This window comes from Rissa tridactyla, chromosome 7 (assembly GCF_028500815.1).
Source record: "Rissa tridactyla isolate bRisTri1 chromosome 7, bRisTri1.patW.cur.20221130, whole genome shotgun sequence".
In the NCBI taxonomy this organism is placed as follows: Eukaryota; Metazoa; Chordata; class Aves; order Charadriiformes; family Laridae; genus Rissa; species Rissa tridactyla.
In genome coordinates, this window is record NC_071472.1 from 51034359 (window position 1) to 51048727 (window position 14369).

At 40.9% G+C, this 14369-nt stretch overlaps 1 protein-coding gene across 2 annotated transcripts in view; it reads right to left on the reverse strand.

Moving 5' to 3' along the window:
* Positions 1-14369, reverse strand: part of CLTC (clathrin heavy chain) — a 33722-nt gene that overhangs the window by 12111 nt on the left and 7242 nt on the right. For both annotated transcript variants that reach the window (XM_054208925.1, XM_054208927.1), the window contains exons 2-16: positions 12434-12641; positions 10009-10277; positions 9518-9679; positions 8611-8724; positions 8047-8220; positions 6989-7186; positions 6119-6319; positions 5370-5522; positions 4937-5059; positions 4527-4664; positions 4236-4400; positions 3935-4115; positions 2707-2870; positions 906-1031; positions 191-333 (exon numbers count right to left, since the gene is read on the reverse strand). In XM_054208925.1, the coding sequence (XP_054064900.1) occupies positions 191-333; positions 906-1031; positions 2707-2870; positions 3935-4115; positions 4236-4400; positions 4527-4664; positions 4937-5059; positions 5370-5522; positions 6119-6319; positions 6989-7186; positions 8047-8220; positions 8611-8724; positions 9518-9679; positions 10009-10277; positions 12434-12641 (2519 nt within the window). The remainder of the gene's footprint in view (positions 1-190; positions 334-905; positions 1032-2706; positions 2871-3934; positions 4116-4235; positions 4401-4526; positions 4665-4936; positions 5060-5369; positions 5523-6118; positions 6320-6988; positions 7187-8046; positions 8221-8610; positions 8725-9517; positions 9680-10008; positions 10278-12433; positions 12642-14369) is intronic.

Sequence of the window (14369 nt, forward strand, 5' to 3'; positions counted from 1 at the left end):
GGAGGCTGCTTAAGAGAGGTGCCCACATCAGCCAAGAAGTAAAACAGACTTTTACTGCTTGCTCACCCAGTGGCAGCTTCTTGTTACATCAGTACCAGCTTTAGCTATGCAACGAAGACATGTATTGATGGATGAGCAGTATAACCATTAACAGTCTGGCAGTGTGAAGAGACTTGTAGAAGCTTAATACCTGTTTCTTTTCTCAACCTCTGCAACAAGCTCATCAGTCGAAAATTGACCTCTCACTACAAGGATGAGGTTCTTTATCACATCTTCAGAGCAATCCACATCAAGCAGTCCCCCAATAACAACAGGCAGACGGCTTGGATTCACCTAAACAGGATAATTTGAAGTCAGTGTGTTTTCACACAGTATAGACAGTCAATAACTTATCCCTAGAAGTACACATGAACGCTGCTTGTTAATATTAACCTCATCTTCCTGCTTTTACTCCCAGCTTCCTGATGTTCTAGACAAGCTTGAAAGCCAATTATTCTGTCAGCAGGGGTTCGCACCACAGTTCAGTGGCTCACTAATGCTCAGTCCCCATAGGAAGAGCTCCTGAACGAGCTGATTTGTCCCTGGAGGAAGTATAAAAGGCAAAATTTCTTCCCTAAAATGCTGGAAGTTAGAATTACCCTAAGAATTCCAAAGTTATTCTAAAAGTCTTCCTCCTTCAAGAAGCACATCGGTGGAGGTTACTGCTCAGCTTGACTGAAGAACAAGTAAGAGATTTGACTCACACCAGGGCTAACTTACAGGAGGCCACTAATAAATACTTAAGCATGTCTCAAGTACGAGGCTGCTTGCAGAATACTTACAAACATAATGCCTACAGTTGCATACAATACTAGAAAGATCGACCCATTTGACTCATTAAAGCCAAGTGACAAATTGTAACTTACCTTCTGCACATAAATCTCAATATATTTTTGGAGATTATTTCTATATAAGTACAGCACCAAGTCGTGGACAAAGTCAAAGCGATCGCATACAATGATGAGTGGCAACTGGTCAGTGAGTTTAGCTTCCTATAAAGAGAAGAGCTTCAGTAATTTGGTTTTGTTCTCTGGCTTAAGCAGACAAATATAGTCACTTAAACTGTTCAAGCAACTGAATTTGGAAAGCCAAAATTCAACAGTTGACCAAATAATGACAGCTTATTGTTCAACTAATTGTCTGCAATAGGTAGCAAGTAGGAGTATTCACACCCACTGCAGGGCCTACAGCAAGAAGCTTTCTGAAGTTTAACCCTGCTCCTTTGCACGGCAGAGCCTAAAGTTTTACAACACAGTACAACTATTACAAGCCTAAACTAGAGATAGCGTTTTTAGTTGCCAGTGGTGTTTGGTGTGCAGGATTAGCACTCTGGGATTTCAAAAAGGAATTTAACCAACACTAGATTAGGTTGTGGATCATAACATAAAGCTTACAAACATAATGGACCGCAAGCGCCATGTGATACCTTCTAACTATGGATTTAGACAACAGTAAGAATCAAGCTAGTAGCAGTACTACTTAAATTGCTAATCAGATTAGTTCTCTAAAAGCATTCCAACTTTCAGCATAAGATTACAAAGGTTACAGTATGGAAGCTTAGTCTATGTGGCAGACAGTATTCCGGATGCATATTTCTGATCACTTATTTGAACATGCACATCCCAGAATATAATCCTACATATAAATTACACTTAAAGACTTTACACAGGGAGGCCTGTACTGGGAGATTTACCTGGTACATGTCCTGCACATTCCAGACATGGAACAGCACAAAAAACAATAGCTTTCATCAGGAATTTGACAGCTTGATAATTTACTTAGGTGGCTTGATCAATTTACATACCTTACACCTCGGTGACGTCAGGTTATTTTTTATAGATTTCTCATTTGAGGAGTTTTGCCATCTTCAGATATGATCAGCAAAGTCTAAGGCTATGCTATATAACCGACAAACACGACGGCAGGAAGTGTTCCCAGATAAAGTTTTTCCCTCCCACACTGTTTCTCAGATGTTTTTAGCAGTGTTACGTTTGTCAATAAGCTCAGCACTAACAACAGGCTACAGAACTTGGAGCATGCTACCTTTTTTCCACTTCAGAAACACTTCAGCAACGCTCTGAATCCTAGCGACAACAGTCAAGTTAGCATGTATTTACACTGACTGGCATATCCCAGCAGAGCTAACCTGCAGTTCACCTGAGTGAAGTTTCACTAAGTCTGTAGGAGAGCAAGATGAGCAGCATAGATCAACCTTGAGCACTGAAAGCATTTATGGAATTAACTGACACTATTCATTTGTTGTTTCTGCACTTGCTCAATTGAAGCCGTTTAAACTGTAAATGGGCATTAAGTTATGGACTCATTTGGCATGAAGGTTGAGAACAACCATAAAGTTACCTGTTTCCCACTTTATAGCAGATGTCTGTAACAAATTCTAGATGAAGTGGTGCCATTATTACAGTTTAAGAGTTCAAGCCAGGCTAACCTTACGGGGCAGTGAGGAACTGATCTAACAGATTCTCTATTTTTTAGATATTGTTCCAGGCTCTATTAGGAGGTACTGCCAACATGCTAGATACCTCTGGTTTAAGAAGACAGTTGGATCCTTAAGTGCAAAGATTAAGGCTCATCTGTATTTTCAGAGCTGCCTCATTTCACTGGTGACACAAACCATGTTTTATTAGACCAGTGCTACTCAAACATTACCTTAAGGAAGTTTTTAACACGTTCTGGATCATAGCAGTTACTTTCCCTGCAGATTCTTTCCACTTCTTTAATTTGTCCTGTCTTGCATGCAGCTTGAATATACTTGAAGTGCACATCTGGATCCTGGCTGAAGTTTACAATGGAGCCCAGGAAATAAAACAGACCTCAAGGGAAACAGTCAACATGTTATTATGCTAAAGCACTTGAGTTGGATCAATATTAGCTTTTAAGCAAGCCTTCCAAGTTACAAATACACGAAAATTTGCATTTGACTACTGAAGCTTACAAAGAACCGAGAAAAGATTCAAGCATTGTAACCATTTTACAGAGATCAGATTGTCCTAGCTGAGTTGTGCCTGTTATTGTTCCCCCATGTGTTACACAGACCAGTGTGTTACACGCAACTTTCATCAATACTGATCCGCCATCAGCAATTGCCACAGGTCAGCTGTGTTAAAACATCCAGCATGTGCTTTCCACACATCCCCTAAACAGGGGGGAAGGAAGAGTTTAGAAAACCAAAACTAGTTGTGCTCAAAAGCTACTATCACACCTTTCACGAAAACAAGCACACAGAGCAAACGATGCTTGCCATGACCCACAGTTAAAGGTCACTTAAAGCTGATGCCACATAATCCTCGACTACTTTAGACAAGTGACTGCCAAGTCACTTAATCAAGAAAGATTCATGTGTTTTTTTGGAACACAACACGTGTAGGCTGCCTGTGCAAGAAACCTGTCTGCAATAGCATCTTATTCCACTAACCATTCTCCAAATTTCAAGAGTCCAAGATCATGTTGTGGTCTCAGTCTTTAAGTAGGTTTTCTTTAAAGTTTAACAAGATGCTGTTCAGCCACGTATCTGCAGAGATTTGACCACTGACCTACCACCACGCTGACTAGATCATACACAGCTAGTCTTATTGAGCAGTACAAAAGCCCCAAACCCAATGGTCACACAAATAAGATGAGCATTTTGGACAAAGGGAAAAGGCCAGCAGCTTCTTCAGTTAACTTTTTAAGTTGGCTACAGCTCCAAGTGTTTTGGCAGCATTTCAGAAAATCAATATATGCAACACAATGTTGGTACCCTCCTTAATGGGGGAACTTTAAGGTTTAGGTTAGGTTTTGGGACAGCTACGTACTTAAGCAGATAGACAATTCATACACACACGTATGATGAGGCGAGCACTAGCTCCTTTTGCTAGAGGCAAGAGCATGAACTTACCTTCAAAGCTCTTGAAAGATTCAAACAGCTCAATAAGTGACTGTGTTGACAGCTGTTCGTGGTATTTTGAAGCTACCTGGACACAGATCTGCAGGTTCTGACGAATGTTAGCAGACAACATAGCACGCAGACACTCCAGAGAGTCTTCTACCGATAAGGAACCAAAATAATTCACTAACCACTGCAAAAATACGTAAGCCATTTTAGACCCAAGCAGAACACTCCACACTCTGAAGTCAAATGTTGAAAGCAATTATTAATTGCCTGGCTTTTGCTAGATCGAGGATATTTGATCTCATACCTCAGGATTGAGAAGATGAGTATGAACTACGGCACGCTTGATGTCATACAAGTCTGTGAAGTGTTCAAGTGCTCTCTGTAGCAAGCCAGCTTTTTCACACAGCTGAGCTATGTGAGCCCGGTCATAATGAGTAAACATTTGGTTTCCCAGGATAGCATCTGCAACCTAGAAGGAATATTGAAAAGTTTCATTTAGTTCCCAAACACTATCACTAGTATTTGATATGACCCACAGTGCAGCGTCTCATCTAGCTACAGACAAGCCCGACCCAATATAACCCTGAAAGCGTACCTGAGGTGCATGCATGAGGTTCATCTCAAGTAAACGTGTTTGCAGGGGACCTTCTGAGGGACGATTATTCTTCAGTGCATCCAGCAAGAAGGCTGTACATTGCTGAATTAAATTATATTCCATAAAGACATCCACAATCTGCAAAAAGAAATTTAGGCTTTTGATTAGGAAGAACTAAAGCATATTTAAACAAAGTAACATCAAGTGCAGCTTCCAAAGCTAAAACTGTTTATCTTGGTACTGCACTAAGCTGCCCTTTACTGTTTTTAAAGCTAGGCAAGAAACAACATTATCCTGGCAAAGTAAACCCAAACTCATAGTTCAAAATCTTTCTCTGATGGGAAGAGTACAGATCCTCTTATCAACTTAAGGCCTTGAAGTTAACGTTTCATAGCAATAAAATTATTTACTTGTGTTATGTCTGCAAGAGGCTCTTCATCTTGAACAAGCATTTGTGCAAATTGCTGTCCTTGATCAGGGCTGATTCTCATTACATTCCTCAGCAGAAAAATCCAGTCTGGAGTATACCCAACCTGAAGAGATAATGAAAATGAATAACTCAGCAAGAGCACAACCCTTGTTAAATACAGATCTCAGTAAAAGGTATTGTCAGTAGCTTACACAACCCAGTCAGGATTTCCTCATTTGTAAGGGGCTACACATAGGGAAGTATGAAAGGATCCATGTGTGAAGTCAAGCAGTAATTATTCATAAAAAAAACTTAGGCCAAAGTAGGTACTACACAGGCTCTCAGATTCCCCCACAATTACTTGTAGCTACTTTGGAACATAGACTAGTTATTCTTAAACACAGGACAGATATGGCAATTTAATTTCCTCTCACCTTCTTAGCATACAAAACAATCTTCTGGACTTGTCCTGTTTCAGCAAAACACTGGATGACTTTGTTTGGAACGTTGGCTCTCAGATAGACACTAAGTGCTAGCGTAGGATCTACAGATTTCACAAGGTCTCCCAGCTCCTCTGAGCACTCCAGCTGTGTAAAGATATAAAGACAGTCAGTCCACCCTGACAGTGCCATGCTGAGATGCATTACTATCTTCTTCCTCATTTGTCTTCCTTTTGGACTTCTCTTAAAAAAAAAAAAATTAGGCCCAGCTTGATAGCATTATCTGAGTCTTTCAGCAGCAATCTAGTGGGCTCAGTTCCTCATGCTCTTCCACAGGAGCCAGAAATGCATTTGTAGAGCTAAAAAGAATTAGGTGATACATTGTATCAGCATGTTTCTTCAGCTATTTACAGAAATGTAACCACCAAATCAAAATACATGCAAGTCAATATCCAAAGAAGCCTGAAGGGGTTTGGGAGAGAACAGCAGCAGCTCAGGAGCTTTCCTGCTTAGTTCACCCTGCTGTAATTTTAAGTGGAATGAGTGAAGCTCTTAAGACTATTTGATCAATTCTCTGGCAGACACATGGGTTATAGTTACAGGTAGACTGAACACCTATTGCTCAACTTTTTGACCACACTAGCACCTTGATGAGTTGCCCAGTTGAGTTTTCCTGGGGAGGGGAGAGGCTGACAAGCAGTTACGTCCCTCTAGGGCCCTAAAGGTATCTACCGCAGATTTACCTTATCTTCTTTTAACCATTTTTCCAAGAGCTGTTTGCGTCCCTGTTGAAGCACTGGTCTGCAGAGTTCCAGCGACTCATACTTATTCAACTGCCCTTGGTCAAGCAGAATGCCGAAGTACTGGAGTAGAGGGGAAGTCTGTCCCGGCTGAGCTGGAACACTCTGGAACCGGCGTATGGTGTCTGGAGTACGCAGGATTCCCTGCCAGAAATAGAGATGCACTTTAGTTTTCTGTTCTGCTATTGTGGCTTGGCAAGAGTTTCTCCAGAAAGCTGAAGTTAGAAATGCTTGTTGCAGCAAATTGTGTTTTGCCAGCCCAGAATAAGTCAGAAGCAGCATGGCTGAACACCAGCTCAGACATCATTGTTGAGATGTTTTGACAGAAGATGCGCAATAGTAGCCTATTAGACCTGTTTCAGTAGCAATGCAGATTTAAGTTCAGAGGACTGTCCTACAGAATTAAGACACACCTTGTCCTTGCAAGCAAGTTCATCTCATCTGAATTTACTCTATTTGCTCTTAGTCTGTCCTTTTTGTACTGTTTCCAGGTGCAGCCTCAGCTGGAGGCTGTCTTTTCACAAAGACGTTTTTAATCATTGGAGCAGTAAAGATAAGGACCAGAAACATTAAGTCACATAGCCATTACCCCCCTCCCCCTCTGTGGGTTTCATAGAAGCTTTAAGATCTTCCAGCACGCAGTCAGTACTCTCAACACCTAGCATACAAGTTCCTCACAGGTATGTCAAGTACTACATCATTAGGACAGGAGCAGGAACAAGATTCTGGTCTTGCCACTTATAAAATTCAGCGAGCTTTCCTGAAGCAAGAAGCTTAAGCCAATAGATTCAGTACAGAATACCAGTCTATTACCTTTGGGGCATTAGCTGCCACTTTTGCTGCCTCCGAATAGTTCCCTTGTGCAAACAGTGCATTGAATTTTCTGGCAAAGAGTTCCTCAGCACCTGCCAGATTGTTGCGGACAGCCATTCGTAAAGCTAGGTCAGGATTCTGCAGCACATTTGTGATATAGGGAATAATATTCTCTTCTTCCACACACACTGAGAGCACCTGAATAAACCATCAAGGAAAACCTCCAGTTAGTCCAACTATAAGTAGTGAGCCAAGGCCTAAGCTAACCGCTAAAAGGAAAGCTATGGCATAAATGGAAAGCTTTTTCATCCCTTGATAACTGCAGAGTCTTGCCATTTTATTTAAGAAACAGACCTCCAGTTAGAAAGAATCTCTACCATTCAATTACTGCAACAAGGCAGCTGATTAACACCCAGTTTAAACTGAGGCATTTACAGAGGTCAGAAATACAGAGATGTAAGTACTATCTTTCTACAACCTGTACTCAATGTCTTAAGTAACCAATCCTAGAGGATAAACTAGGAACAAATCTTCTGCTCTGTGTTACCCCTGCTCAACAAGCAACAACATTTGAAATCAATTCAGTCTAAAGGCACAGCTGTACAGTGTTGGTAGATTGGTTTAAGTTTGATGTGCATGGAGATACAGTAGCAAATTTCCTCTGGGGCCCAGAACACTGTTATACATCAGATGTTCTGAGCAGTTTTCAAAGGTAATGTATTTAAGACCTTTCTCTTCCTTGCTCTGCAAGGGGACACAGTCTGCCCCAAGAGAGGCTTATTCTAGTTTCATCCTCAACAGTAGGACAGTGTTTAGATACACTGACTGCTGTTACAAAACCCCCAAAATTACGCAACCAGAACCTGAAGTGTAGAAGAAACTACAAGTCAGACAAGCTGCACTTCTGTTCAACTAGCCAATACTGCCATATTCCCGATTCCATTATTCTGTCTTGTTAATTTCTGGAAACCTTTAGACATTGATATGAACCCTACAGTGTACCACTAAGGGCCAGCAGGATTAGTTAAAGAAGTGGTTTCCAGGCCAAGCTTCCTTACTTGTCCCTTTCTGTTTACTCCAATAATTCCAGCTGTTGCTTCATGCTGCGCAGTAACAAATATGGTCTCTCCACTGATTCTGTTCATGTAGATACAGGTGCCAGTTTCCAGGTCATACAAGTGGATATAGCCATATTTTGTTATGAGAAACACTACATCATGCTTGTCACTGATCTGCAAAACAGAAACAGATTAATCAAATTTGGTATTGGATAAAACAAGTACTTTTAAAAATCAGCAGATAGCTGTGCCATTTCAGGACAGCTAGAAGCACTGTTAAATTTTTACTTAATACTTGAGTACTATCACAGTAGAATGATGTTCTAAGAACTTGAAAGACAGTTAAATATACATGGATATTTCTTCCATAAACAAGAACATCCTGCCTTTGAATGTTGCTTCAACCTCCACCTTTACTGTAACACTACTGAAGCCAGAGCAGAAGTCATACCAGTTTAGCGCCAAGCCTCAGGTCAATATATTGACCACCTGGCTTCCCGCGACCTGTTACAGCGTCACATCTACCAAGAGAAGCTACAGACTTGTCCTTGTGCTCTGTCATACCTGCATGGCAACAGGGAAGTCATTTTGTGCTTCAGGAGGAAAGAAGACATCCACTGCTTTCTTTGGAAAAGGTTGATTCCCAGTAGGTGGTGTGCCAACTTCAATGATATGCAACTGTGCAACAGATAAGATTTGTCTGTTAGTTCTTGTATTTCTGTAATAATAGATGAACAACGAAGATAGAGCAATTCTTTTGCTGCTGAGCCTTAATCACCAATTTATACAAAGATAAACTAAGTCAGTCCTCCTAAACATTTTCACTGGCTAAAGGTGTATTCAGGTACCATATCGAGGGAAAGAGTTAAGCATGATCTTTATTTACCCCTAGCTACTTAGAAGTTTAAGGATTCAGTTAGGTCACTTTATATGCACTCTTTCAACTTGGTTAACGTTCTACAGAGACAGTTCTGAAGATGTTTCTCTGAATCTAACTTTGGTTTTACTTTGTCTTAGCTGTCACAAACTAGCTCACATAATTCCGGGGTTAGTATTAGACCACTAGTTAGCCTTGTAACGCTAGTGTTTAATTTTTTTCATCCAATAATTCTGAAATAAGTTAAGTCTGATACTGGGGATCAGCATCAAAGAAAGATTACAACAGCTTTTCCCTTAAGCTTAGCCTGTGAAGCTGAGAGTCACGTGTTTCAAGCAGCTAATTATGCTGGTCATGACATGCCACCTCGCTTCATGACTTGAAGCGGACTCCTGCTACCTCAGCTAGTCCCTACTGTGAAGCTCTGTATGCACCAGTTTTCCATGTACATTAGATATATAGCATCCAGACTGACACAGAGTCCTTCACTTTTTTCCTAAAGGCAACTTTGTGCATTAACCCACCTGTTTTCCTGGAAACAGATAACCACGCCAAGTCATTAAAGATCACAGCATATTCAGAACCAAGTCTTACCTTACCCCCAGCTTGCCCTCTTACTGCAAAACAGAAAAGAGTGGATTCTTCAGCATTTCCTTCCATCTTGAACTGCGCAAAGCTAGCTGCATGTCCCTCAATTGGCTGTGACACTTTTCTATCCACAGAATACAGCTGCATTGCTCCCACAACACGATTTTGCTAGACAAAACAGAACAAGAGTCAGGAATAACATGCACTCAGACAGTAATTTCATTTAAGTTAGTGTTGGTAAATATGCTGTCATATCAAGCTGAAGTATCATGCCATGCTTTTTCTTACAAAGGCATAACTTAAGACTCTTAAGCTTGTACTAGTGTTTATACCATTACTGTAAGATTTTCAGTTACACTTAAGCTTGCTATTTGAAGATGAAGACAAGCATTTACATTCCCAACAATGTTTCTGGAAAGAAAACAAACATATGAGTCCTGCTCTTATAGAGCCGAGCTCTGAGCCTTCCATGGCAGGCCTCTCTAGTGGTAAAGTACCTGTGCAGATATTCCAGTTAGCAGGAGCCATTTCTGCTTAGCATCAGTACGGTAGTTGATGATCTGGCAGCCTGCAAGACTAGAATGGCGATCAAACATTTTCACAGGCTGAGACTCCCCCTCCATACTCCAATGGTAGACTGCATTATCCGTTACAAGGGCAACAGTATTCAGAGAGATCCACTTCCAAAAGGTGACATCATCTGTCATTGTATGAGCCTTCATTTTGCTCTTCATTTCGATGTTAAATATTTGAAGCGTTTTCCCAGCTAGAAAACACAACATCATTAGCCAGGTTACAGTTTACACTTGTTACTTCAAGCCCTGGTTAAAAGTAGAAGAGCTGCACTATGGCATTAAACCCCTGTGACTTCCTTCAAGAAAACGCTGTTATATACTGTCAGTATCTTCAGTAACCAGCTATTACTTTTAACCAGACCACACTCCTCGGATAATTTTACCAATTTGCCACTACCAAGCGATCAAACAGATGTGGAAAACAACTTGGTAGAAGACAAGAGCTTCAGCTACACAAGCTAGTTATATTATACTTCACATACATCAAAACTAGGTCACAATAATGCTGAGTCTCTTGAAAGCCGTGAGGAGAGCTATGCCACTGTCATTAAAAACTATGTGCACATCTGTTTTAAGTAAAAAAGAAAAGCACACAACATGGAACGGTCAAGTTGGCAGAGGGTTTTTGTAATTCAGATTCGTTAACCAAAACCCTTAGGTTGCGCTAACGGGATACACAGCTATTGGCTGCAAACTAGACTAACAAAAACTGTGCAAGGAAAGGAATCTACTGACCAACACAAGCTCTAGAAGGCAAGAGGAAAAGTTCTCCAAACTACATAGAATGGTGCATACATACTTCCCAAACAGCCACCTGCAGTAATTTCTACCAGTTTTTACAACATAGTGGCATATAAGAAATTATTTCTTCCTGTTGAGAATATAAGGAAGGTTCTGGCCAACTTCTACTAGTTTTAGGAGACCGCTATTTAAGCGCATGCTAGTGTAGCCCAAGAGGAATATTAAACAATCACGTGAAACTAGGTGCAGGTGAGAGTATATGCTACAGTTACTAACTGTAACTCAGCTTGATAAAGTCACAATGCCATATGGGCACATGCCTTTACTCACCAAGGATTTGTTTAGTTAGAAGCCACCACTAGTTCAGCTACTGACACCAGATGCAGAGTCAGGAGTTTCTCCAGAGCTTAGAGATGACTGTCTAATACAATGTTACTCAGGCGACAGGCTAGCAGTTTCTTTCTATAGCTAGTGCAGCTGGAGCTTTAGAGTCAAGGGACATTACGTTCAGGTAACACGTACCCTACATGCTATGCAAGGCATATTAAGAGGCAAAATCTAGACTTAAGTCGAAGTCCTGTTTATAAAAAGTTTTATATCAAGATGGCAACAGTTTAAGTACACTTCGAGTTCTTGAGTGGAATAATTTTCTGAATCTCAAGGATTCCCTTGTTTGGGAGGGCGTGAAAAAAACCTCTCAATTTTAGGCTTTCAGTTGCTTAATGACACTGTTCAGCCACGTGCACCATAGATCGAGCCATTTGATTCTGCTTTCTCTTTTCATAAGACAGGACAGGAGCTAGTACAGTCAATTGAAATAACTCACCATCTGCACACACAAGAAAGCATTAAAGGTGTGACAAAACAGGAGCATAGTGTTAAAGTCAAACTTAAATAACACTGAGTACATATAAATCTTTCCATTAGCAATATGTGCATTTCTGGAGTGACAGTATTTGAGCTTCTTGGGCCTCTTGGGGAAAGAGATCAACATTTCTGGAGACTCCAGAGGAATGCTTGTTCTCTGTATCACTAGAGATACCACGTTAGCTGACCTTGTGCTTTATTCACTACACAAGTCTTCTCTGCATAGTTTTACTCATCTTATCCCTAACTGATATAATAAATATGCACAAATTGGTGCACCTGCCTCTTCCAGCAAGGCCAGACAAAGCCTTCAGGAATATCTTCTCTACTACTCAGTCTTACTTTTCCTCTGTGTAAAGAAAGGCTTAGTTAATAGACCTTATATGCTTAGGAGATTAGGTCTCACTTCCCTCTAACATGATTCCAGACAAAAGATTCCAGAAGTATCTTAAAGCCTGAACTTCCCTTCCAGCTCTCCCCACTCAGAAGCTGTAAGCATTCTGACTGAATCAAAACTCATCCTAATGATCAGCAAATAGCAGGAAGCCTCAACTGAAACTTACTGCCCAGCTACCTTCAGAAGAACTGAAAATGCATCAAACTTAAGTTCCCATTACGCTGTGGAAAACTGGTAAGGGATCTTCCCACATAAGTTACATGAGACTTAAGTCAGTCATAAACTAGTCTTACAGAAAGCTCTCCATCCACTTCAGACATTTCTTTATCGGGACTTCCATACCTTTTAATGCAATGACTTTACTGGCAGGGTTCATGATTGCACTGTCTGCTGAAATCGGTCTTCGGATAGGGTTGCTGGGGTCGTTCATGTCAATGATCACCACTTGAGCCTGTTCCCCTACTTTCTCTCTTATGCAGATGAATTTGTCAGACTCCATTGTCAGAGTGCTGAACCCGATGTTTGCTGGGTTGATGCCCAGATTTTGGAGCTGGAAGAGGGGGGAGGAAAAAAAAAAGTTTAGCATTAAGTTACCACCTTGATATAGCCATGAACAGTTTTTCTGAAAGTCATAAGAGATACTAGGCTTCACGTACCATTGTGACAATACAACCATGCTACACAAAAATGGCACGGCACACAAATTCTTGCCTGTTTTCAATTAAACTCAGCAGGCTTCCTGAAAAAACCTTGCACCATTCAAGTGCTTGGTACCTCATCTTCAAGGTCCATTTACAAATTACTGTTTTGAGAACTTAACTTTTGAACCCCTCATACAGTTTAAGACACATTAAATTTGCCTGCTTCAGGACTCACTCGCGCCGGCTTTGCTTCCAGAGCCCTTACTTACTCCATTGAGCTTGGCAGCTATCACTATTTCAAGCTTAACATCACATGTGAAGTGTCTGAGCTTTATCTTTATCCTTGTAGAGTTAAAAAAAGCTACCTGCCTAGCAGCCAGGCTGTATGCCACCCAGGAGGCAGAGCTAACACATAGGAGATGGACAACACTGAAATGAGAAATGGCTCATCCGCAGCCATAGTTAACACAGAAGATACGAATAAACCACTTCCTCTTCTGCTGAGCCACAGCATGCTTCTGTAAACCTTTAAATGCCTAACTTTAATTTCTGTTTCTTGTACGGCTTGCAACAAAACACAGTTCAGTTAACATCACTTCATTGTGTTTGCAACAGACTAGTGTATTAAGATGTCAGTAGTGAATCAAAGTTTATTCCATTTTTAACAGTGGAAATGCAGAATGGTTTGTTCACCTCACTTACTGATACCCAGCTTCTGGGTGGATACACCTTAAAAACCTCAAGATCAGTTTTCTACCGTTAGAATTATCACTTCTAATACTTCAGATATTTTTCTTTCTGGGAAACTGTTTGAACTTCAAGACCAAGGTCTCCCAGGAAGGGCTAGACCTTCAAAGCCATTTTAGTATTATTGTACTAGTTTGAAGCAAAACACTAAGCTCTTATCAGCTGTTGTCTGTACAAGCTCCAAGATGACCACGCCTCAGCTGCTCTGTTCCTGCCTTCTTGCAGCTTCTGATAAAGAGGGTGTTTTACTCCACTTCCCCTTTGCCCCGGCTTTCAGGCAGCACACACGAGGCACAAGTAATATGTAAGCTATGGCACATCGATTTAACAGAACAAGCTTCACAAAAGGCACTTCAATGGATGATCTGCATCACCCAGTGAACCAAGGCACCCAGATCTTGGTACAGTTTCCGGTTGAGACTCAAAAGCAAGTCAGTTTTAGCTCCCTGGGTCTCCTGAAGGAGTGAATTTCTAGAAGATGATTCAGCCTTTGTATATGGTTCTCTGGTCACTCTGCATTTAAGTCCTTTGTCTTAAAGGCCACTATTTCATTGAAGTTACCTTGCTGTTTCAGGAGAGGCCTTCACCATTCAAAGCTCTTCAGTCGGGTTCAAAGAACAAGATCTCAATGCTGTACCAAAAAGATGTTCAGGCTCCTTGATGTTTAAAAGCTCATTTCACAACTCGTTTACAGAGAGTTAACACTGATTTTTTGGAACACTTAAGGTCTACACAGCTTTTCTACTTTGAAAGATTTTAAGAGATACAAGACTAGAAGCAGAACAGATTTTAAATTTGTTCTTGAAGCCAGGCATCAAGCTTAAGTCATTCTTCCAAGGCAGATGATCTACGCTTCCCGCAACCTAACACAGTGAACAGCTTAATTCAAA